Source organism: Zonotrichia leucophrys, chromosome 7, assembly GCF_028769735.1.
Source record: "Zonotrichia leucophrys gambelii isolate GWCS_2022_RI chromosome 7, RI_Zleu_2.0, whole genome shotgun sequence".
NCBI lineage: Eukaryota > Metazoa > Chordata > Aves > Passeriformes > Passerellidae > Zonotrichia > Zonotrichia leucophrys.
In genome coordinates this window covers 19,348,124-19,375,430 of record NC_088177.1, presented here as the reverse complement: position 1 = coordinate 19,375,430, position 27,307 = coordinate 19,348,124, and the positions used below count along the sequence as shown (strand labels likewise).

The 27,307-nt window shown below is 38.9% G+C and overlaps 1 protein-coding gene across 1 annotated transcript in view; it reads right to left on the bottom strand.

Annotated features, from left to right (window-relative positions):
- BMPR2 (bone morphogenetic protein receptor type 2) overlaps nucleotides 1-27,307 on the bottom strand; it is a 104,793-nt gene that overhangs the window by 45,190 nt on the left and 32,296 nt on the right. Inside the window, exons 2-3 of the mRNA XM_064717655.1 lie at nucleotides 7,165-7,338; nucleotides 5,732-5,911 (exon numbers count right to left, since the gene is read on the bottom strand). Coding sequence (XP_064573725.1) covers nucleotides 5,732-5,911; nucleotides 7,165-7,338 — 354 coding nt within the window. The remainder of the gene's footprint in view (nucleotides 1-5,731; nucleotides 5,912-7,164; nucleotides 7,339-27,307) is intronic.

Here is a 27,307-nt window from a genome sequence, read left to right as displayed (position 1 = left end):
CCAATTTCACATCAAAGCTTTACTTTTAAATTCAGTAAAGATTCAAATTTAATCTCAGGAGACTATGATGTCTTAGAAGTTAGAACAGCTAAGAGCTGCTACCAACAATCTTTAAGAGATTCTGCTTTTGATAGATTCAGTTTTAATGGGAAACTGAAGTTACTCGACAAGCATTACCAGTTATCTTGAGAGACTTGCAAAACACTGCACTGGTTCTACAGAAGCTAAGGCTTTCACTTGAATTTCTAAATAACCTTCTATAGCAATTGTTTTAATACTGTGCTTCCTGCAAAAACTTTCACTTCTACTCTTTCTTCCCAACCCTAATCCACCATCACTTTTCCCTCAGTTGCAATGATACAAGACAAAGCCTTAATTAGCCCACGTTTCTGAAATCTTATCACTAAGCATTTGTAGCAATGTGTACCCAATGTCACAGCCCCCTCCAAAGTTAATTAGTTTCCTGTAACCAAATAAACAGCAAAAACACCCCACTAAGCACTAAATTTTAGACAGAAAGGCAACTGAAGGTTCAGGAGAATACACATTTGTTAACAGCTGGCTAAAAATCCAAATATTTCATAATGAATCCAGTATATTTAAAAATTGCTTTAAAAAAGCCCTACATTTCATTTTCTCCCTCCATCAGCTGCTCCACATGCAATCTCTTAACAGAGAGACATATACAAAGAAATCTCCATGCACCTCCACTGGTATCTCCTTCAGCAGTTCAGCAACTTCATTTTCTACAGCACCCTAAAGCAACTTCCTCAGAGGTACAGTACCATCCTCCTGCATCAAATGCTTAATTGTCTCAAAGCAAATTTCTTTTTTTTTTTAATATTTAGGCCCTTAATTACTGTCTTACTATAGAATGCCTCCTCACTGAAGGAATAGCTGCCTCACTGACCCCCAATCATTTCAAGAGTACAAGTTTTATTCCTTGTGTAGATCACTCCCACCTCCATCTTTTAAAACCTGAGATCTGCCACTTTGCAAAGATTTGTCATTTCCTCTTTACATCTAAATCACCTGAAAACAAAAAGAATAATGCACATGAAGGAAAAAATTTATTTACAGAGTGTTTTTTTAGATTAGGCAGATCAGAAATTAAAGTCTACAAACGTAGCTGCTCAGGTGCTGCAACCCAGCTAAGTAAATGCATTTCAATTATAAATTAATATTGGATGCTGTTCTCCAGAAAAAGCAGTTCAAGACAACTGAGAGTGAGCAGGGTTACAACTTTCCAAAATTAGCCTGACATGATCTAATTCAGCTTCAGTGGGAGTTAGATTGGGCCACATGCCCATGGCTACATGAGTCTAACTGCTGCCTCTCAAAAACAATAGTTAAATGAAAACTGTCTCATTACTACCATAATTAACCTGTCCCAGCCACATACATTTGTAATTACTTTTTTTTTTTTAATTGCAGTGTATGTCAAAGTTTCCATACAATTCCATGAGCACTTCAAGACAGACTTTTACACAGCTATTTCACGTACTGAGCAAGAAGGCTGGCAAAGAGAGGCAAGAAGCTTACACTGGAAAGATAAGCCCGTTATCAGTGTTACAGAGTGAAGAATAACTTCCTTGACAGTGTGAGGTGGTCTCTTGCTATCCAAAACTCAGCGCTCTTATTTAAAAGAGGTTTCCTAAATCCTCCAAAAGTAGCAGCCACCCTTTGCTGTTATGAGATGAAAACCCTGTATAACATTCAACCACATGTACCAGTAACTGCTCAACTGTTGCTGCCAGGGATTTTTTCCACATATCACACAAATACATCACCTGTCATAGAAAAATACATTCTTAACACTCAGTTGCTGCTACATTAATTTATTTGCAGGAAGCAGCCTTGAGGGAAAAAAATAATTAAAAATTGCTCTTTCATCTTGATGTTATTTTAATGTGAATGTTTCATTACAGCATTATATCTATGACCAACAAGAGAGATCATTTAAGTCTTTAGCTACTTAATTTCTATTTAACTGGCTATTATGAATGATTGAAGAACTAATAAATTTGTCTTCAAAACAGTCTCAGAATTTAGGAGGCATTTTGTAGTCATAACAGGCAGATATTTAGCATGTCAAACTAAATATTTGACAAGGCCAACAAAGTAAATATATCTCAACACACTGACCCAGGAAGCCACAGTTGGCCCCTTTTGGAGAGTGTTAAGGGGTATATGAGTATACTGGCTGAAAATATAAGATGGAAGAAGAGTGAATCTATCCATGAGAGATTGATCACAGAAGAAGAAAGCACATCTTTCCCTTGTCTTGCAAAAGTGCAAGTTGAAGATAGAGGATGAGTGGTTGTTTCTGAACATCTGCATTTGAGCAGCTCCAAACTCCACAGGCAAATCTTGAAATGAGAAACAGACACCATTCTCCAACCACTTCTCCTGGCATCAGGAAACAGCTATCTTAATCTCTGCATTTTTAATAACTCCAGACTGTGGCTTCTAGACTATCACCCATCCTACAGTATTTGCAAAATTCTAGCTGGAGGGATTAGCAACCAACAGCTACTCAAATCTGCCTGGATTATCTTTAAGATAGAAGAGATGAACATTATGACTACTCAGATGTATGATTGTTTTAAATTACCAGCTGTGCATTAGGAAGCAGTAAGGATTAAATTTCAGGCTTCTAGAACCTGTTTGTCCTCAATCTTATTTTTCATTTGTATAAAAATTTTGTTACAGGACAGGTTGGATTACATGTATTTATACTCTAATCCAACATAAATTTAAAAAAAACAACAACAAACTGTTCTGTTCTACACAGATACAGTTGTGAGATAAATGTTTTGACATCCTAAAATCAACATTGACATTATCTTAAATGTTACACTTAATTTTTCTAATTGCTATATGTCACGACAATGATAATTTGCTATATCTAACATGTATTAAGATCTTAATTTTGTCTTCTTGAATCATTTATGGTCTAGCTGTATCTTTCAACACACCACTGTTAAGTATCATAGAAAAATGGCAACCAAAAGATTGTATAAAGTAATTGTTTTATTCCATTCTTTTTCTGGGTGGATTTAGCTCAAGGGCCTAACAGTATTCTGCTGTTTCCACAGATCCTTCATATAGCTGCAAGGAAACATCTTTAAAAGAACAACTGCAATTTTCCTTAAAAATTCAGCTTTAAATTGATTAGCATCATCAGCAAGGTCTTCAAGTTCCATTAGCTTTTAAACTACAGCTGAATTCCTGCTTGTCATTCCAGGAACTTTTTATTCTGTATGATTCCACTGGAAATGAGGAAAAAAAAACATTTACAAATACTTAGTTAACTGTTGGCTGAATTAATCAGGCTTCACATAATTGTACACCAATCATCTCCACTTCAACATTTCCAGGATCATAAGTACAGTTACAGGAGGTCTCCTACCTTACTTTGGGCCATTCAAGAACTTTGTTTATCAAAAATACAGATGAAAAATAATGCTCTTACAGTTCACAGGCTATAGTGAAATAACCTTCTGCAGAAGATTTCCCATGTGACTGTGACCTGTTCAATTTAATAATCTAAAGGGTCTGGAAACACAGATTGGCACAGCCTGTGCAGCTAACCTTGCTAATGTCCTCACAGCACTCTGTCAACTATAACAGAAAGGCTGGAAGAGTGCCCAAGAAAGGTATCCAGTAACTAATACAAAGCTTCCCAACAATTCTATAAAAACTCAACCTTGCCAAAGTAAGAAGTCTGTACTTAATATACGTGCCAAAATATAATCTTACAGCACCAAAATGGGTTCTGGAAGGAGCTGAGAAACCATGAACACAACACCACTTGGAATGTGGGTCAGTAACACTGCAGGGGTCTGTGTGCTGCAGCCTCCCTGCTTTTTCACCCCTGCAGCTTTCTCAAGTATCCTGTACCTCCAGAATGGTGCTGGCAGAGTGCTGGATGTCAGCAGCCAGGAGCAGCCCCATCTCTGTCAGATGCAGCATTGGTAGAGCTTCACAAACAAAACTCCAGAGTGGTAAACAAGGCCATCCTTGCTGCTGGAATGGCCCATCTCCATCTCCTAACCCAGTCAAAGCAGACTGACAACCTTGCTCTGAAGCAACCTCCTTTGCTTGTGCTTATGCCTAAAGCCAAATTTGCCTATTATGAAAATGGAAGGTGACACAATAACACAAAACAGTTGGAGTCAGTAGAAATGTACACTGCAGCATTCAATTACAGCTGGGTGAATTAAGGACTGTGTTACAGATTTAATCCACCCCATCCCCCCCCACCCCTTTGCAAATCAAAATAGATCTTTTGGTATCAAAAAATCCATTTAAAATTATTTGATGATCTTATTGCTCAACAACTGAATTAATTCAGTTTGTAATTTTTATCCTTTGAGAAGAACAAGCACAAGTAATTTAGTAATAACCTGGTCTTCCTCTTTTGGGGAGACAGAAAGGGACAAGGAATTACCTTTACAGGTGTTCTTCCTCCTGTCTAATTTCCCTGCACAACACTAACTCCAGTTACGTTTGGGCATGACTCTTACCGAAGTCAAGCAGAGTCTGTTCTGCACTGCACAGTGACACTGATCCCAAATGGTGATTGTTCACTGGTTCTACAAACAGTACTGTCAACCAAATGTTTTACCAGCTTCTTTACCCATTCATACTGTACACACTTTCCAAGTTACAGACCACTGGTTTTTAGCATGCCAAACCAAACTCTCATTCTGATCCAACTTCCTTACAAACACCAGACCCTACAGCCATTTTAGAAAGCAACAGTGATAAGTATCAGCATCTTCACACTGAAGCTAATTCAAACACTATCATTCCTAAACACAAGCTATTCATTTGGCATTCTACAGCTGTAAATGCTATCCAATTACACACCTTCATTTCCCAAAATACTTTCCACTGATAAAGAACTCTTGACATACACAACAGTTGTACCTCCATTTACATACCTAAATTTATTCAACTTCCTTTTCACAATTCTTATTTAGAGAAGGTTATCCAAATGTTTAGATTAGGCCACTAACTCAGCTTCTTTACGTGTTCTTAACTTTTGGAACACAGTGTAACAGTGTACCTGCTAATTATGATCTTGCTTCTGTCTTACCAGGTTAAGGGGTCTGGTCCCTTGATTTGGATCTGTATGTTAGGCTGATTTGATAATAAATAACTGAAAAGAAAATTACATTGCTCAAACTAATATTCTTTGAACATCATGTCGAAGTCAGCCCTTACCAGAGATATGCCAAAGAAAGAAGTCAGATTTCAGAGACTGTTAGAGAGAACTTGCGATACAAGACCAGTTCTACCACTCAAAACTACCTGTGATTTATGACTGAACAGACAGGCCAAACTTTCCAAAGGTACCATAGTGTTAATGAAACCACTGGCCTCTTCTCAACAAAGTCATGAATCTTCTGAATACCTGCACAGGCTTATGGGGTTGAGCATCCAAATATCAAAACACACAAGATTAGAGACCATTTTGAAAAATATAAACTGTATTCAGCAGTTGCCAATACAAACAATCCTCTTGTAAGCATTTAGCTCATGATTTGTGGAGCAATGTGGAATATGAGTGTGACAAACTTCCTAAGGGAAGGCTCTGCTCTGTTTGCCATCTCTGTGACTCAGAAAGATCACAGGTTTCACATTTAACAGTAGCACAAAAAGAAGGCTCTTTCCCTAAAATCTTTATAGCATGAAAAGACAGAAACACAAAGATCTGACTTACTGTAAGGTGTTGTATCAGTGGGGTCAGGAGGCGGGAAGTTTTCTGTGAAGTTGACATTACACAAGTCTGTACTACAGCAGCAGAAGCGGTATGTTCCATTCTGAATCAGGGAAGGGGTGGTTGTAACTATACACTCCTCAAAGTGACACTCCTGTGGGTCTCCTATGTGAGACCAGCAACCTGCAAAGAGAAGCAAATGACTTTTTTTTCCCCCCAAGTAATAATAACATTAATTCTACTGACTGGATAAACACACCTACAGAAATCCATACATTACCTGATTAAACATTACAGAGTGGGGTGAGAACAGTTATCATAATCTGCTTGTCTGACTTTACTACCATCTTTTAAACCAAAACCTGAAGAATTTCTTTTAGAACTCCCCATGGTCAAGGAGAAGAAAACATGGGCAGGGATGAAGGCTAACGTCCAGCTGTTGCCTTACTATGATAAAATCTGAATTTCTGAGCCTTCTAAGCAGAAATATGCTATTCCTCATCTCTCTGATACCACAGACCATATCACCATTTTCTAGTCCACAGACTAAATGAGTTGTGACCCAATCCCTTCCTCAGGCCACAAGACTGCATCTACAGCTTGGTGCTTCTTGCATAATTTTCAAAATTCTGCCCTTCCTCATTGTCAGCATCACTGGACTTTTCTACAGGACCACAGCTTATTGCCTGGTTCATACCAGGTCCTTTGTCCCTGCAGCAACTGTTCATTCCCAAGCATGGTCAACAGCAGTTAAATGTCATTTATCCACAAATACCTGGAAGGGAAAGGGGCAGCAGTGGGGCAGAGGTGAGGAGTCAAGCTGCTCCCTTCAGCAGATTGCCAGATCAAACAGGAATCATGGACTACAGCTCCACAGGCTATTTGTAAACACCAGCTGCATTTTCATTCAGCATTATACTACATTAACTTGCATCCAAGTAAAAAAGAGAAGAATCCCTGAGAATCATAATCAAATGTGTCTCCAGAAATTGCAAGGCCCTCCACACTTCCTACCTTCATTCTCCTCACAGAGCAGCACTGATATCTGATATATACTGCAATTTCCTTTGTATGCAAACATCCAATCAATATGAATTTTTTTTTTTACTTAGTAAGACACTTACTGCTAAATTTATCATTACATCAATACATATACTGAAATTCAAGGAAGTCATCTTCCTCTGGACGAGGAAGAAATTTGAATGCTTCTTCTTTCAACAGTACATTGATGTCTTTGGTCTCTTTTAGAAGTTATTAAATTGAAACACACTTTCTGTTCACATTTAAAATAGTTAAATGGGAGTTTAAAACTATGCATTTCAACAATGTGCCAGAAGTCTAGTTCTGCAGCTGTGCAGCTTTGGATGAGCTGGCTAGATCACAAAGAAGGGAAATAAGTAACAAAACTACTGCACTAAAACAGAACTGTTACATACCTTGTTTTACAAGATGTATGTCTCCTTCTCTTGTTTTTTCCCAGAGTCCATAGCAGGTACTACCTTTCATGCACAAAATTGTGCCATTCTCCTGGGAGATTCGGCTCTCACTGATTCCATGGTCCTGCTGATAGGGGTCTTTAAATGCACACAGCCGCTCCTCACTCTGGGTAGCTTTAGCCAAAGAAAGAAAAATCATTTTTGTCAGTGATTCCATGCATAAAATATTAACTTTAATAAAGAGATGATTAAGGTCATCTGAAAAGATACATTCAAAAAAAGCTAGATGAGTAACTACAAGGCACTTAGATGCTATTCAGAAGTACAGCTCAGCAAACATCCAATCACAGTAAGAATTTGTAGTACATTTTTCAGCAACTAGACTTCATCCAGTTCTTTAACTCCCATCAAAGCATTGGCAGCAAAAAGATGCAAGATGAAGTAGATTGGTCTTTTGGGTAAAAGAGATTTTGAACTTAAAGTAAAATTATAGCATATGTAATTGTAAATTATTAAAGGTCCTGTATAAAATATCTTCTCACAGATGGTTTATTTCTTTGATCATTCTTCAGCACTACTCCCAGAGAAGCCATGTTTCAGCAAGGCAGACCTACTGCAAGAACACTGCTTCACTGTGTCACCAGCTGGGGTGATTGGATAAGAAAAACCAAGAGACCTGGATACATGTGTCTCACTTTTAAGGCTGTTACTATTCATTAGGAGTCAAAATTTGTAATTCCTTTATGCTGAGACAACTATAGATTGCTGCACTATTCAGGCCAACATTCTGTCAGTGTTTACCAGTTTATGGTGTGGCAGCAGTAATTAAAATAGCACAACTTAGCTGATTTTTCTACTGGTTTGGCAGAGCATGTGTGATCAGTTGAGCTGCATGTCAGCTCAGTGGGGGCAAAACTTTCAGCTGAGGAGAGAGAAACTTCTTAAGCCAGTGTAATTCAATCCCTTGCAGCTCTCCACACTCCAAGAACCTGGCTGGCAGTCCATGTTACTCACCCACCTCTCTGAACTCTGGTCAGAAAGTCAGTTGCCTAAATTTCACATCTGATTTTTTTTAAAAAATCTCTCTGAGCAGAGTTAGTCAAGTTACTGAGTACAAAAAGGTCACACATGGACAGCCAGCACATGCTGCCTGCAGCAGAACCTGCCAGTTGCACGCTGCAGTTTTATTCTCAGAACAGCTGAGTATGCCAGGCGTGAAGCATCTGTGCTGCATTCTCTGCTCCGTGACATGGCACTGGCCAGGAGACAGCGCAGCACAGGACAGCACCCACGGCCGGAAGGGAGCTGCATCTGACTCACTTCTTGGAAAGTCAAAGGAGAAAAAACTAACACAGAATTATAATTTTCAAGACACAATGGGACAAAAGTATACAGCCTTGTGAAATAGGACACATCTGCTCTGAGGGACAGTAGGAAGGTTTTAAACCCGCTTGCATATGATAGCTGAGTGGGGCTAAGGCCATCCAAGATCTGGTTGTTTACAAAATGCTCAAATTGCACCAAGATAAGCCCTTTCATAACTTGCCTTTGTGAAAAATTGATTTAAAGGAACGGAATTTATGAAACAGCCACACAAATCTGGTTTCCTTATTTAAAAAGAAAAGTAATTTCCAGGAAAGTCCACTTTAATAATACCTCAATATGTTAAAAAAAAATCTTTGAAATCATGAACTAATAGAAGAAGAAAAAAGACCAAAACAAACCAAAACATTTTGAGTTTGCCTTGGACTCAGACAAAAAATAATTACATGTATCGTGTCTGTGCACCACCAACTGAGACAGCTTTAATTTCTCACTTTTCAGGTCACTTAATCCTTCTATAAAACTCCTAGGATCAAGATTGAGAGGTAAGAATATGAGAACACACCCAAAAAAAGAGAAGCTGTTAAGAGTCATGCTAGATGCTATCCAAACATACACGTACTACAGAAAATAAAAGTAACTACCAAAGACTTTTCTGATTTAAAAAGACTGCATTTCCCTGTAAGAATACCAGCAGAGGGGAGGATGGGGCAAGCATGAGAAAACACAACACAGCGCTAGCTACCTGATTGTCTAACAATTTTCTTGCAAAGCAATAAAAATACGAGTGAACTTGACACAATTTAACGTCAGATGATCTCAGTGGGAAACTTTTCCAATAAAAAAATAAAGGTTACTCATCCAAGAAGTAGAGTTTTCATGCTGATCACTGCACATTCCTGCTTCGATTATAACTCGGAGAAGCACGGCCCCTGTGGGAGCAGTACCCACTGCAATACTCTGCTAACCCCTGCCCCTTCCCTGATGGCATGGAACATCTGGAGAACAGGGGACATGGAACAAAAGCTACTTTATTTTTCTCTGTGTCCTCTGTACGTTCATTGTTGAAGTTGTAATGCCGAAGAAAATTGGGTAGGGCATTCAGATGTACAGAAACCATCCTGCAGAACAACAGAATAGATGAGCTGCTTCAGTTACTGCTCGTGATTTCAGAACATTGCTGCTCTGGGATTTCTTTTTTCCAGGCAGTGGAAACTAGTCAGATTTAAAAACTTTTAGTACTGGAATACTTCTAGGTCAGGACTTGAAAGCAGCCTCTAGCCTAGGTGAGTATGCTTGTATGTCTTAAGCCTTGCCCAAGAGAAGTACTACAAAGTACTACTACAAAACCCACACAAAAGTGCTGGAGTGCCTCTTTATGAAAGCTGACCTATTTCAACAGAAATCTTACTCTTCAAGGTTAAATACCATTGCTCATTTGGATTTCCACATGTTCATGTAGATGACGTTGTTTGTCAGTTTTCAGTCATCAAGGAAGGCAGCAGGTATGCAGGGTGCATTCCGAGCTGAAACCCATCTCCCTGTCCCTTGGGAGCTGTGCACCTGCAATGCTTGAGGGCAGCCACTAACACACTCTGCAGCAGCTTAGCTGGAAACACTTCCAAAGCTGTTTCTCCATGCTTGGAAATATTTGAAAATTGTCTAGATATGGTCCCAGGCAGCTGACTCTAGGTGAGCCTGCCTCAGCAAGGAGTTGGACCAGATGACCTTTAGAGGCTCCTCTCAACCTCAACCATTCTGCAATTCTTGCATGTCTCCAATGTGCAGCAAACAAGACACAAAAATTGTTTCTCAGCTGGGCTCTTTTTAGTCTCCAAGGCAGGCAAGATGGTAGGGTAAGACCAGAACTACTGGATTCTCTTGCTTCAGTTCAAATAGATCCAAACAGACCCGAGGAAATACCTTAATGTTAAGATCCTCATTAAACAACAAGCGCAATTAAAATAAATAACTTAGCTTATGAAGACTGAGGCTGCTGAACCACTTTATTTGATACATCCAGTTCATTTGCTACCTGTCAGAAACATGAAGGGCAAAGTCCCTGCAGACATGTGTGCTCACCAGATATCAGGGAGCCATGAGCAGTTCACTGTGCAGTGCCCTTTCCCTTACAGATGTCACAGACCCAGGATGCACCAGCAGTGTATCCTCAAATCAGCAAAATGCAGAAGCCATTTACAGATCAAGCTAGGCAGTGTATCTGCCCAGACATGAAATGTCCCAGCACACAAACACAACCAAGACCTAGCACCAAAGTGGCAGCATAGGTTTCAGCTGCATGGCTGAAGCCATCCTTTAAAACCCCAAATTTACCTTTATATGGTAATTTCATAGTAAACTCTGTTCATCACATTGAACTCATCACACATTCAGATCTTTTCTAATTGATCCTTTAATGAAATTTCATGAGAGATTTTGAAATAAATAAATGGCAACTGAACGCCTACATGACATACACCACTGAAAAATGAGCTACTAGAGCAACTGTAGAAGCAACAGATAGGATGACACTGAAGAGGACAAAAAGTAAAACTTAAACAAGAAATTATGAAGGATTTATAATGAAATGTCAATTTTCCATTTCCCTTGTATTTGCCTACCAGACAAACTACGTCAAAATACTTCAATAGAAATAATAAAATGAACTCAAGCTTCTGTTCTCTCATCCTGCAGAGATTTCTAACAAAATCAAGAAGGGAAGCACCATTCCCACAAGTTCTACCAAGGAAAAAGCCAACAAGAGCACGGCAAGCTCTTCAACTCCCTATCACAAACCAGAAAAAAACCAAAGTGAGTTTTGCTGCTCTCCAGCCCATTTTACACCTCTATGTACACAAAAATACATTTTTATATACAGTTTCAGAAACAAAGAGAAGTGGCTTTCAGATTTAATATGGGTGCTCCAAGCAGTCATCCTAAGAATCAGTAAAAGTTCTCAGCTTTCCTGCTTGGCTGCCACTACTGGTGAGTCTGACCACCAGACACAATTGTAAGACTTTACTTGAATCTGTAAACTGTGAAAACTTATTGTCATTTTCCAAGAATGGGTAAACAGACTACAATAAATTACTTCCCTGGAATCACAAAGGAACTGGGAATTGCCCATTGTTTCCCAAGTCCATCCTGTGGCTCATGGTTACTGTTGCAGTGGTCTGGGGGCGTAGCTTTTACCCCCATACCACTATACAGCCCTGAAAATGAGGACCAGGGCTTCAGGAATTTCCTTCTGGCATACAGCTCAGGGTTTTATGTGATTTACCATCTTAATCAGTTCTACTGTCAACAAAAAGAAATCTGAACATAATCACAGAAAAAACACTATATAGATTTTTTTTCAGTATTTTCTCCCTGTAATCATGATGTTATTTCCAGCTGCTCAGAAACAGAGAACTGATTCACACTGATAAGTGAATTAATTCTGTCTGTGCACTACAAAAACACCCTGAGATGTTTACTATCGGAGTATTTTCCTTTTTTTCCCACTAAAGATATTTCTGAACAGCAAAGATCAGAAGAAAATTCCAAGTGCATCTATTGTGTTGAAATGAACACCATTCATCCATACCAGTTTAATCAAATTAATACATCGCTATTGTTTTTAATATAGTAATTCTTTCATGATCACTGCATGTTCTAGGAAAACAACTACTGAAAACAATGAAAGAGAAATACCAAAAGTTACAGCAATCCAACTGCAAATCCTTAGAACATGAGTCATATTTTCATTAATAGCATCGGAAGTCGCTTCCATTAGTACTTCAGCGATGCTTCCTGACCCTGCATCTATCCCGTGCAGTACACAGAATTCACACCAACGCGAAGCAAGGGGGAAAGGAACAAAAAAAAAGGACTCAAATGTTACTTGAATGCTACTCCATGGTCTAATCATTGGGATTAAAGATAAATAACACACTTGCCACTTTATGATTAATGCCAGGCAAAACATTTTGTGACTCAACAGTGACAAATAAAAGAATGTGAGAACAGTCTGAAGACAAACCTGCATGCAATCTACAAGAACAGACCTGCTGGCATCACAGACCACACACAGAGGTACCTGGCTGGTAATTACACCAACTGCCTTTAAGTCCATAAAGGTGACAACTTAAAAAAAAAGGCAAAAAACGATTTCTGAGCATGTTTGCCTGTAATGGAATTTCTTTAAATATAGACCACCACACATTGAACTGGAAATCTCAGTAGGCTGCATCAGATTTGCTTTCAAAGATCGACATTTTTTCAGTAACTTGTCCTTTCAATTAGTAAGATTTTCATCAGAACAGCCTTAGACACAAAACCTGTTTTATTTTGGCTCTGTCAGCTTTCTGTGCAACTCTTTTATTTACACAATAGGGGGAAATATCATTGCCCTCGAGACAGGGTTATGAGATAGTTTGCATCATGAAGACATGCTATTCCAAGGAAGGTACACACCAGGAAGCTCCTCTGAGGATCTTTTCAAATACTGATAGCTGAATTCTCATGTGATGTACAGAGAAATAGAATCTTGAAGAAATCATCACTTAGCAAATACTCTGTTGCTTTTTTTTATCTTTTTCTCCTCAGAGGCTTTAATTACAAATATTTCTAAATGTGTATCCACTTATATTAAAATATATCATAAGCAGATGTCTTTTGAAGGAAGCAGTGCTTCTCCAGACAGACCACTCTCAATATCAACTTAGAGTGGGAGGAAAAAAAGCTAAAACACTGGTAATCCTCCACATATTTATACTTCTGTATTCTGTTTTGTAGCATGTTTGACCAACTGAACAGCAGAGCTCTGTACTGACTGGTTAGAAAAACAAATAAAGTGTCTGCCTAAGGATTAGGCATGAGGACATGAAGGTCTAAACCGACCTGAAATGGCCTGGAGACTTTTTGAGCAGGAGGTCAGGAGCAGCACAGTGCAACACAAAGCCTGGGAATGTTTGGTCAGGCAGGCTGCACAGCCTATTGCTTTACACAACCACTGGACTAATATTTTAAAGACATGAAGATGAAACAATAGAAATTTGCACAAGAGAATACAGCAGAACTTCTAGGAAGGAGGAAGGAAAGTAAAGAAAAATGCTTCAGAAATTTACATCTGTGGTAAATTTACATATTTTCCTCCCCTCCTAAGAAAAGGAGGGGAAATAAAAACCATCACAATCCTTAACTATGTTACAGGACATAATATGTACCTCAAGATATACTGTAAAATATATTTTGACAAGAAACCCTTTACAGTTTACACTTGGTGTTAAAATCTGAAATAATCTGTTCACAGTACACTGCACACCCTTAGCCTTCGTTGATGAAAATTATTTTGGTTTTGTCTGCTTTTGCTGACTAACATCACAGTTTCAAATGCTGGCAATTAAACAGAGCCAGGCTTTGATTGAGAACTAGTGCCAAAACTGAAATGAATGCTTGTACTGATACCCATTTCAAAGTGATTGACTGCACATGCAGATGACAAAATAACTTATGTTAACTACAAGGTCCTTTGCCCTTGAAACAGACTAGAAAATTCAATGTCTTTTTTCTGTACATGGATATACATGGTTCTTCCTTCTCAATCTAGCCTTCAAGCAAGCAAGTAAATTTGAAACCTGTTTTCTTCCCTTGCTCACTTTCTCACAGAGTGTTGTGGGCTGATCAGGGCTACAAGCAGCAATGGAGACATCAGTGGAGCCTTTTCCTGCTGCGTTTTCTTTAACAGTCCTTGGGTATCTCGGTGTTTCAGCTTCCTTCTGCAGAACCAGTGGTCTGCTAGCACTAAATAAGTGCAACAGAGCCAGACCATGTGGCAACTGCATTGAGTCACGCTGTGCAAAAGGTTCACATTTTGCTTTCCTCTCAGGCACTGCTGTCTCAGACCACTCTGGTACACAGTCCATGGCTTCCTCTGGGACCAGCTGCCCCTCCTGGCACAACCTCACTGGCTCCTGGCTACCAACATGTGCCCCCCTTGCAGCCTTACATTGGTGTTGTACATCTGTGAGCAGACGCATCCACCACACCAGCAATCTCACCAATTGGAATCAATCTAAATCGCCATTATGGAGAGGCCAAAAAGTAAATTGTCAACTCAAATTCTGTACTGAAGGCCTTGTTCTCCTTTTACCCAATTCACTCTCAAAAGAACTGTTGCCTTAGAGGAACCCAGCTTATGCAAGAGAAGCCAGGCAGCAAAGAACCACGATGGCAGAGATTTATTGCTAGCAGCTGACAAATTATGTCGTTCCCAAATGCTGCCAGATTTTATGAAAAAATACCTGAGTTTACTGCCAATAAACCATGTCACTGCCTTATTTCTACAACTTTCTAAATGTTTCTGAGGACCACCAGACCACCTTGCTGTGCAGACTTCATGAGAACCAGACATTACCACAGATGCCAAGTTTTATCTACCTAGTAAGAAAACAAGACACAGTAGCAAGAAAGCCAGCAACACCTGTGTTGGGGGTCAAAATTCAAGAATGTCAAGTGAATTTGAACAGTTAATACTGCTTTACATCAAGAGGATAAGAATTTTTCAGCTGATATGGGAAGAGGTTCGAGCTGAATCTGTAATGAGGATATTGACTCAGCCAGGGTCAGAGAAGGACAGACTGCAGAATTAAACCCAAGTGTCCTAAAGTCTCCACTACAACCATAACAAGTTGGCCTTTGACTACATGAACCACTAATCAGAGCTTCCTCCACCTTACAATATCTCCTCCACAATGTATACAACTAAACAAGAAAAAGAATCTACCTCACACAGTGACTCAGCATTTTCCTTAACATCGTTGCATAGCTGCATTCAGCCAGTATACAATAAAAACAAATGTCTTAAGTGTGTAAGTCTGTCTAGTCCAGCAGGTTTCCTCCTTCCATCTTTTTCCACCCCTCTGCTGAAGTCCCCCTCATTTTTAACAAGACAGAATTAAAAGAAAAGGCACGCAACAAAAAGGTAGTTGAAAAAGCTTATCAATCTGACCAATATGAAATTCCCAAATATATCACTTGCTAACTCTGAAAAAAACCCTCTGGTATGTTAAAAAAAACTGTACCAGTATCTTAGTTCAGTAATTACACAGGACTGATGACATTTTATCCCACAACTTGGCACTTCAGAAATAGTTGAAGGCTTTCGAGAAAGAGACTGCAGCAGGTTTCTTGGTCTTGTAAATACAGTAAAATGTCATGGCATTTTAGCATTCACTTCATTAAGCTTTAAAATGCTCATCTTTGTCATCAGACTTCAATGTAGAGTCATTTCCAGAAACTTCATTTCATATCAAAGCAAAATCCAGTCTGTGTGTTCTATATGGAAACACAAGGGTCCAAGCACATTCAAAAAGTCTTCTGAAAAAGCTGTTAAGCTCAAATACTCCTAAGCAGAAGCAAATTAGCATAAAACATTATTAAACCATTAAATACCATAAAAATGTCAAATCATAGAATATGTTTAACACTCACTTAAGGGAGAATCTAGTCTACTAATCTAAACACATTAGTGGAGGACAAAGTATAAAAAATTACCCTCAACTCCAAACGCTTGTTTAAAAAAATCTTAGAGTTTCCATGAAATTAATAAAGTTGAAGATGATGATTTTCTGTGAGGATTCACATGGCAAAAAGCATCCTTGTGGCTGCAAATCCACTGACTTGTTTGCACTGTCTTGTCCCTAGATGAAATTATTTTTGCTTATTTTACTCCATGAGCAAACAGGAATTCAAGTCTTTACACACAGCTGAATCACCTCAGAGAGAATCTACTTAGACTCACAATGTAGAGCAAAAAAAATTCAACAAGAAGTACTTTGCAAGCCAGCTTTAAGTATACCTTCCACTTTATTCAAGAATTAGTCGAACATACACTTAAGTTCATTTAAACCCTGATTTCTGGAAAAGCACAGGAAAGGGAGTAGCTGGCTTTCACTAACTCGACAGGATTTTAGACATCCAACTTCTCAAGGTCTCCCTGAAAAATCCCAGTCTACATTTAATCTGAAAGAGTGACTAAGTTACAGGATTTAAACAAGTCCTGCATTTTTCCAAGTATGTTTTTATATATTCTTCACTTCCTAAATGACTCTGTCTCCATTCAAAGAAAAAATAAGTAAGTTCATGTTACTGTTCAGCAATTATGTCAGAATAGAAATCACCACAGCCTTAGTCACACATAATCTTTTCCAGTGGCCAGTGTCTATTCATGGAACTGAAAAAGCCTGAATTCTTTATCTTTGCCCTAGACTGGAGTTCAGGATTTTTTTCTGGGTATGAGCGTCTGGCTTTTGTTTATCTGGGCTGTCAAAGTAAAGTATTTGCATGGAACAACACAGGAAACTCTGCAGCAAAAGCAACACTAAAGCAAACTAATGATGTGATATTTATCCCCCAAACTCAGACTTCCCACAGCAAAATTGCTTATTTCAGAGTCTGCTTTACATTCCCTCTAAAAAAGATCCACTACTTGGTAATCCCCCAACACACGTAATGCACTCACTTTTCTACCTAGCAGGGATGCCATTTCTACTGCAGATATTACTGAAACACTTTCTGGAGCGCTTTACAGTACCTTAAATCTGGGAAAAGATAGAACCCATACAGCCTGGGTCTTACAGCATATTACAAACATTTTTCCTATTATTTTCAGGACGCTGTGAATACGCTGCTGTGAATACACTACTGTGAATATGCTGAAACATTCAAAAACTGGCAAACATTCTTGGACCTGAAGCTACAAGGAAATTAAGCTCCAGAATCACAACCATATTTTGCCTTCAGAGAGAAGCATAATCTATTTGGCTTTGAAATCTTACACCCTGAAGAAAATGACAAGAGCGGCAAAAGGCAGAAACTAGCTTCTACCCAGACAGACTTCACCAGGGCTTGAAACTTCTCACCTTTCCAGAATTCCTCACAGAACACATGCTTAAATTCAAAAACATCTCAAGTCTTTCTCTTCAAGGCATTTATTAGTATGCCACAGAGAATACCCCACAAACCACTGTTATCTTGAGTCAAGAGCATGGTCAGCATGAAAGCTGCTGAGGCACCGTGAGGCAGCTCATGCACAGGACAGGCTATCGAGGACCTGCGAGAGACTGTGGGCTGCTACAGGAACCTGGGACTCACTTCAAACACTCCTACTTTGTTCCTTAGCTGAGAGCAGGAATGGAAAGAATTGTCAGCTAAAGGTATTTATGGCGTTTGTTGAACTGGTCAAAACCAGAAAATATTGACTTTGTTTCTGTTAGACTTCAAGGTTATCAGCCCATTGAACAGAGGTCACTGTTCGTGTATTTCTTGATGTTATGGTGCTTAAATTGTTAGAAATGTATAGGCACAGCACTGCACTATTTAAAACCAACTCATACATTTTCTTTATGCATTTATTATTTTTCCATTTAAATCCTCGTTGTACCAAAACCAACTTCATTGGCTAAGAAGGTGATATAGGCAAACTTTTGCAGACTTTGTACAATCAGAAAAAAATCAGTGTCTAGTCAAGACAAGCTCTTCATTAACTTCTGATTTCTAAATGTAAGCAGTTAAAAAGGGCATGGTTGGTACATGCAGACAAGCCCAGGTTACTGAACACACTTGTTTCAAGGACTGTCTTTCACATACTGAAGTACAGCACGTCACACCAAGGAAACAACTTCTGGGGACAAGGAAGCAAAAAAAAAATTAAACAGAAGAAGATTGTTTTTAATTATCTCTGTTGATGCTAATGACAGGAAACATGGAAAAGGGCACTCCCAAAATAGACACTCAAGGAAAGGACTGTGATCAACTTGCTTAACATTTTGCATTACACACCTGAGGATGATGGCTAGAGCTATGCTCAGAAGACCATCTGAACTCCTGACCCTGCACATACACCTCAGGTAGCACAGGTTAAAACATCTCTCAAGACACAGCAGAAGTGTGAGCAGAAAACATCAGGCTCTGCAGTGCCAAGGCACTAATCCACCAGCCAACTGCTGCGGGGTGAGCGCAGAGCCAGACTGCGGGGGTTCCCCACTCACTGCAGCTCCCTACCACAGACACAGACAAGATCAGCACCTCACCAGCACAGTCTGAACTTCTCCTGATTCAGACCTACTTAAAAGGCAGGAAATAAGCACAAACAGCATCTTGGCATTTGGGACTTGTAAGGAAGGAACAACACCAAATCTCATTATGACAACCAAAAAACCACAACAGCACAGAGGCTTTACAATGGCAGAATTTACCAGTAAAGAGGTGGTTTCCTCTCTTTTCACTTTTTTAGAAGACTTTAGGCTTTCAACACCAAAAGTGTTATATACACTTATTACAGGGACATTGGAAAAATATTACTTACTTGATTTGGTGTCTTTTGAAACAAAACTGTGATCAAACACTTTGTTAGCCTCTACTGGGAACATTTTCACATATGACTGGGGACATAGTTTAGTGGTGAACACAGAGGTGCTGGGTTAATGGTTAGACTTGCTAATCTTAGAGGCCTTTTCCAACATTAACAATCCTATGACTGTATGAACTGATAATTTTTTCTCTTTAATTTGAACTAGAAACATTAGAAAGCAACATAACTTGCAACAAACATTTAAATAGCAGCTTGAAATAAATTCAGCTCAGGTTTATTAGCTCATGTACTTATTTCCTAGAAAACTGGCTCTAATTTATGAAAATTAAAGTGCAACATAAAGAAATACTCATGTTTGCACACACATTATTCATGCTTTTTTATAAAAAAATACATGGTTGTACAGATTAATGCATTTAAAATAATCAATATGCACCTACAAAGTAGGTTTTCTATTCTTTTTAACAGATTTGTATAAAGGAAAACTTACAAGCAATCTCTCTGTAAATAAGAGATCCTGATCCGAGCCTGAATTACTTGACAGGGTGATAAGCCAGATAAGGACAATTTCTGGTGATTAAAATACAAATCCTTCCAGTGTTAAATGAATTTAAGTTCAGTATTTTGCTAAGCAGTTTTATGACAGACATGTCTTTTTTTTTTCCCTTTAAACATAAACATGAGTATCACAAAAGGGAAAAGCCCAGAAAATACACAACTCATAACCTGAATATGTGTTTTAGAGTCTTAAGGCAAGATATAATTTATTCGAAAATATTCACTAAACACATTTACAGGATCAGACAGGTTTTCAGAATCTCTGAGACAAACTAATACTGCAATCAAAGGATTAACAAACCAGCTGCCTATGTGCCATTACAGCTGATTATCATAGACTGTAGACAGCTAGCTTGCTTGGAAAGTGCTTTCAGGAATACTCCATTGTTGCCAGAGAGAAGGGTACAGAAGGATAATGTGATAATAACTCATTATTTTATTTATGATACATAAAAAGGGAACATATGTAATAGGAATTGCATGAGATTTTTGAAAATCTTGTTATAAACTACATTTACAGTAAAACCTGGCAAAAAATGAAGAACTGGAGGCTTACTAAACACTGCCATTCAGAGCTAAGGGTGCCATGCAGTGAAGGTTTGACTTTTCAGCCTTCTCCCCCAGTCTCACTAAAAACTAAACCAATGCCAAAATTCATCTTATCATGAGACCTTATCACCTTATACATGCTAGAATAAAATCATAGAAAGAGAAAAAACTGAACAATTTGGAAGCTACAGGCTTATCTTCAAAACATTTTCAAGTATCCTTTCAGTTCACATGTAGAAAAAATTGTAAAATAGAAACTTCCAAGAGCCCTCAATAAAAAAAGTCCTCACTATTAAATAGTCCTCTAATAGTTTGTTATGTCCAAATATTTTTCCCTCCCTAAGGCTGTGAGAAAGAATTGTTGTTCTTAGTGGAGACTGAGCTACTACCAAACAGGAAAGCAGCAGAACTCAGCATTTTTAAAAAGATACTGATGTGTTTACAGCATTGCTTACAAAAGAAAAGGAAGTGTCTTTAGTTTTCTTCTGACACTAGTAACCAACTTACTTCATCCCTCAGGTAGTTGGTAAAAAAAATGTTTTCAGAGTAGAGCTGTGTATCTCTATCACAAGTACGGACATGGCATTCTTTTTGCTGCATATGGTTTACTTTGACTAAGAGTGGTTTTAGTCTATGTAACTTGAAATTAAATATTAAATCCTAAGATTCCTGTACAGGCAGAAAAACAGGATCATCTTGATCACAGTATCTAGCTATTGATACGGCTTCTATATCTCAGAAGAGGAAGCCAAAGTCAGAATTTCACAGCCAGTCAAAAGAGGATAGACTGCCTAGGGGGAACTACAGAAGTATAAATATGCACCAGTTATTCAAAGCACAGCTTTCCAGAAAGCTTTTAGATTAAATAGATTATTCTTTCCTACTTGCTTCTTCTCTAGTTTGTCTTTTCTCCCTCACCTTCTGGGGATTTAAAGGTCTTTGAACATCCTGTGTCGGAGATGAGATGAAACAACAGCCACTCAGTTTTTAAATGCTCTGCCTGAACAAGGCAGAGTAGTTAAAGAAAAGCAGCTTATCATAGTTTTATCCTCAGCTTCTTTGTTTACAACATGGTTATTCTCCAGATCTTGCTTGCTGTCTCTATCCCATAATACTGAAAGGTAAACCTCTCAGGTTTGCAAGCTTTTTTCACTCTTACAAAAAATCTCTTGAAATCCCATCCAAGTAAAGATGTCTAAGAAGGTCTAAACACAAGTTCATCCACACTGCCTTTGTCTTCTTTATTTCTAAAAGCTGTATTTTCCATTACACCTTTTTTTCTAAATCACAGTTGCACATCATTGATGACAATGAGGATGAGAAAACGGGAAATATTTGATTGACGTGAGGTTTAATGCTACCCAGCCACTGTATTATTCGGGGACCAAAAAACACTAACAGAAATTAAAATGAAGAAGATCCCAACAACAGAATCAGTTGGATCTCAGAGGAAATATAAAAGGAACTCATGCTCAGCCTCATTAATCCTTTCCCCCTGCCTCTAATTAGTATGTTGTAAGTGCTCTCTGAGAACACTGGACCATAAGGATGTATGACACAGGTATCAACACTAAACTGAAATGCAAATAATGAAAATGTTGGCAGATAAATAAGTCTCTTCTCTGTGAAGAGGAGAACAGAACACAAAACACAAAAATCCAGGCTGGGTCATCTCTGTAGAGTAACAGCAAATCAAAGTGAAGAAAATCCAACAAAGGAAATGTGCAACTGTTACCATCTGACAATAAACCAGTGACCACCAGTTACAGAAGAAAAGGAGCATTCCATGGATAAAAAAAAAAAAAGAGGGATTAATACATTTATGCTTGAGCTTTCTCTACCTAATAAGCAGAAAGACACCATTCCTTTCAGCTGAAGCTCTCTTGGTTCAATACAAAGTCAAACAAGGAACCAAAAGACAAATGTAAATAAAGTTCTAAACAAAAATAATTGGTTTTTTCTGTACATGAAAGTCAAGTTTCAGGGTATATTCAACACTACAAAAAACATTAACAGGACTCAACAGTTCTCAAGCTTTGAAAAATACCAACTTGTAACTGAAAACACAGGCAACATATGTACAATGAATTTCAGCAATCTCTGAACACACTGAGTAGCTTACTCATAAAATACTGTCATTGTAATAGTAGTATTTGGACTTTAAAAGCTAATGAAACAGTGAGCGCAGAATCTGCCCCATGACATTTAAAGTTCCAGGCAGGTTTTACACCACCACAGGAGTCATTATTATGCACCTTTCCACCTCCCTGCTGCACCCTGAAGCAGTAAGGTTCTCTCTTGCTATTCCTCCCTCCCCTTGATGCTTAACCTCGTTACACCTTACCTTTCAAAGTCCCACCACATTCAGTCCCTACTGATTTTTTTTTCAATCTGCTTATCATTTCCAGGCCTGCTCCTCCCCTGATGCATTTGATAGCAGCTGCCAGTTTTTCTCTTAGGCACCACTACACCTTTTCTAGGTCACTCTACACACACAGCACAGCTCCTGTGAACCGCTGCCAAGTCACCGTCACTCTCACCTAATTTTATCCAAGCTTGTGCAGATACTAATTCCTACTACAATGTAATTTCACAATGAAGAAATTAGTTCCCCTTTTTTAAACCATTAAAAAGTATCAGCAGCAAAACCCCCACACCAACAGATGCATTAAGTTGACACGACACATGGCTCCATTGTGACTGTCTTTGGCATCCCTCAGCCTGTGACCTGGCCTCCACACTTCAGTGTTTTCTGCCCTGAGTCATTTCACTGTGTCTTTATTCTGATTATTAATAAACTGAGACAGGATCCAACGCAGGCTTTCATCCAAATAAATATCAAAAACGTTAAAATAGGAAAGATAAAATCCATCCAGGTTACTATCATGTTGCCTGTTACCACAAAGTTCTTATCAAAGTCCCTACTCAGGAGAAGCAATTTGTTCTCTCATTTTACGGGATAACATATGTAACTCCAGAATCCAAGGGAGGGAAGGTGAGGACATTCCAGAGACCCCTGTGGGCCCTGGTAAATTGACTGGCACAAGTACCTACGGTGGAAGATTCTCTTGGTGAGCCTGCCAGCCAAACCCACAAAGTGACCCACAGGAGCTCACCCTGATAGGAATCCACCAGTGGATGGGCACAGCACTGCAGTAACAAGGACTGCAGAGGAGATTTCCCCCACTGGTTTGTTCCTGCCCTCACAAAAAGGAGTCCCTTTCTTAACCCTGTGTCTGCTCCATAACCTAGAGACACCAGACGCCAAGACAAGAGAAGCTCTTTTTTACAGACTCTGTCCTCCTCTCCCGCCCATCATAAAACATTGCTCACTTGCAATTTCCAATCAAATTTGACAGAAAAGTAAACATCTCGTGGATACGCATTTCTGCAGAGTACAAAGAAACCATGCTGGCTAGAGGTGAGTGGCACCAGAACCACTCCAATGGAAAGAAAAGGAGGCACAAGAGATTTTACAGCCAAAGGAAAGATTACTTAGAAGTGCCTCCTACTTAATCCCTGCACGGCAGCTCTCAGAGGGCCTCTGGCAAACACAGCGCTCCCAATTTGGCCAGAAGTTTTCCCATCATCAGCTCTAATCCCCATTTCTCACTTCCATACCTTTTTTAGCATACACATGTCACCATTTACACTTTACTGAACCGGTACTGAAGTTCCGGCCAAGTGCCAAATGGCAGCGTTAGAGGCAAACACCAGGTCAGGGTGCAAGCTGAGAGACACTGCAGAGATCTCCCTGCTCCTTCCCAGCAGAGCAGACAGCTTCCCAAGCAAGGCACTTGGAACAGGGAGGAAGTGGAAGGAGAGGCACATGCAGTGCCTGCTGTGCTTTAACCTGAGCTCAGCCATACGCTCCTCACAGCAGGGTCTGCTTTTAAAGCAGCACAAACAACTGAATCCTATGGGATCTACACACACCCCCCCCCATCACCTTCTGCTGAAGCACACACTAACATTAATCCTATACTGGCACAAGCAGCATCTTAAAAAAATCAAGAGTTTTGTCTATTAAAACACAAAACTTACACTGGGCAGTAGGATGAACAGAGCAGACATTCTTTTAATTTCATACAGTTTTCCTGACACGCATAAATTGATTTAAAAGATTCCACTCCAGACACCATTTAAAGCTAAATGAATCTGAGGCTGACAATTTTTTATTTTCTTAAGCTTTACTTTTTATACGTGTTCAAAGAAAAGTATTGAAAAACATCACTGCAAGTATCACTATAGCAACTGCAGCTCTTGAAACTTCCTTGATGCAAGATACTCAGATTCCAGATGGAGCAAAATGCCATGTCTATCTTGCTTTTCTAAGGAGCCTCTCTTTCCTACAAAGCCTCCAAGACTAGCAGGGACATCTGCTGCAGAAGTTGCTCTTGCAAAGACCACACAGACTTGGATAAATTCACCTATTTTCACAGTTCCGAAAAGAAATAAAGCAATCAATATCTGCACCCAAATGCCTGCAGGAAATGCCACCAGAACAAGAAAAGAGTTATGCAAGGTATTTATTTGAGTCCCTTTACAACCCAAGGGTTGACCTCATTAAAGTCAGAGACAGTTTTGCCACATATTTCAGCAGTGCCAGAATTCCACATTTACAGATTTCTCTGGTAGCCCAGCTCTTTGACTCACCATGCTGCATCCAGGGTATTTTGTAACATTTCATTATATCTGCTGCAAACCAATTCTGCCTAGCTACCTGGGTGCAATTTGCAGAAAAGGTTGTATATCCTTGAATCAAAATCTTAGAAAAAACTAACAGCAATAGTAACTTTTTAAAAAGTACTATGGAGACTTTTTAAGATCCAGGGTTGTTTTACCTCTAGGAAAAGGCAGAAGACTGGAATAAAGGCACCATTGGCTAATCTTTTTTATGCAGCCATCCAGGGGTGAATAACAGACAATCGTGTATTTCGTTCATTGGTTCCAACATTTCGCATAAAATTCAATATTATGGAAGCAAGAAAAACCAAAAGATCCTTTCAGGTGCCAGTGCAAACTATAACTGCCATTATAATATTCAAGTAAAAATTAGAATACCATCAGAATACATTAGTTCTCCACTGTATTACCGTTGCCAAAACCATGAGGATTTAATGAAAATTCTGATAGATTCTCTGGTTTGGCTCCTAGTCTGAAAAATAATTACCCAGACATTTGCCAGGCTCTGGTCCAATCAATTTTTTGGAAGTGGCCCCTCAGTTGCAAGGTGAACTTGTAATATTTTTGTACCTTCTGTGCCAAATGAAGGCCCTGGGCAGGGCTGTGGAGGCAGGAAAGACGAGTAACTCACCACTGCTAACAGCAGGCACAGTGCCAGCATCTACAGAGGGCTTGCAGGCCACCATTTCCAAATGGCAGCATGGTCCTGTACTGGGAACATCCCAATGCCCTGGAGATTCAGCCCTGTGTCCTCCAGTACACATAAATAAAAACAAGTGTTAACACACCAAAGAATACTGCCTATAGTTCTTATTGCAAGTTTCTGCTATAGCTGACAGATGGCTCAGTTCTTATGAGTGGAAGAAAAAACATTTCTTAGCAGACATCAAATATTTGTGCTTCCTTGGCACACCTCTCAAAGAATTCAAGAGCAGGAAAATAGGGACAGTATGAATTCCCAATCTGAAAGGAGAATAAATAATGGAAAGAAATATATAAGTCATTAAATTAATTAATATTGTGCAGGCCATATTTGAAAATAGTAAACTGAGCACATATCTATACTTCCCTTCTAGAGCCCTGAGCATAACACTCAAAACAACCTCAGCTGCCAATTAACTGGAGTCCCTACAAAATCCATCTATTGCAGTGAGGAATCCGACAGTCACTAGTGGGGAAGTACAATAAAAAGGTTTAAGTTACCACTGTCATTTGAAAAATGTGTAAGTAATAACTTAAATTCTTTTTCTTCAATAATTTTTCATTTTTAAAATCATAAACGAGGGAGTGTCTGCAATTTCTGATTGGTATCCTATGTATAGAGTTGAGGTCTGAGAAAAAGTTCAGGTAGTACCAGTATCTAACCTGCAAGCAATGATGAGAAGCTACCATCAATAACTGAACAGCAATAACAACTGAAAACATTTCTTAAATGGTTCTCTAAATTCTTAAACCAACTATCTAACCAAAAAATATTTTCTAAATTACATACATGGAGCTTTAGGTACTAAATGCAAACCCAGACATGCAAATTTGATTACAGATTTCTGGCACACTATCAAGGCACAGAAAAACACCACATATACTTGTCTGCTTAACTTTAACAAGAAATGGTTTTGCTCATAATTATTCAGAATCTTTAAAACTTTTTTTTTGTGAGCTAAACAAGTTCAAGAAGATCACCTCTCACTTGTGCATATTTTGTGGGGAAAAAAGGTAAAACTTCAATGAAATTACTTCCTTCTAACTATCTCAGCTACTTCTAAGCACAAAGATGGCATGCAGGATCTATGGCTGTAGAGCTCCCATGTCTCAAAATATCACTCTAAAAACGGCCAGCATTACTTAGACTGTGTCAAGGGAACCTACAACTTCTAAATTTGCAAATAGATACGTCTTTCATATCTATCTCAAAATATGTCATTGTCAAGCTTAGGGGGGAAAAAAGTTAACAACAAATGCTTCTGTGAGGATTTTTACAAATAAGGTGCAGTGGTCAGTTACACTTTTCCTACACACTATTATCAATAGCTGTGTACTATTAACAAAGTAAATGTTTGACTTGTCTTTTCCAACTGAGGGGGAAATCTGAGTTTTCTGCTTGGTCAGCAATATTTGCAATATATTTTAGTTTTTGACAGTGTTGTTTTAAATACTTGCAGAACTGCCATTTCTTGAAAAAGAAGTCTACAGAAAGTAATGGCCATTGGTAGATCCTCCTCTCTCTGATGCTACATCCCTTAAAAATTAAATCAGTGTTTTACAAGAAACTGTAAATCAACTGCCTTGAGGCTCAAGTACCAACTATATGTCAATACTTGTGTATCAACTCAGTGATCACTCCTCTCTACACACATTACATTTGCTAGCAAAAGACAACCACTACACTGACTTAACACCGGTTTGTTCAATCCTTACAGTAATTCTAAATCCCTGTGAAAAAGCAAACAAAAAAAAAGTACATTTTCTTTCAGAGAACTTATCTGCATTGTAAAACAAATGTTGGTTTAAAGCTAACTGTAACCACTCAGCAGCACTGCCCCTTGCACTGCCCCGCTCCCAGAAAATGATTAACACCACGTATGGGCCAGTCTGCTTCCCTCCCTCATCATCAACCCTGCTCAGTTTCCAGACAATACAGGACTATTCAGATGCCCATCCTGGTCTGCTTCT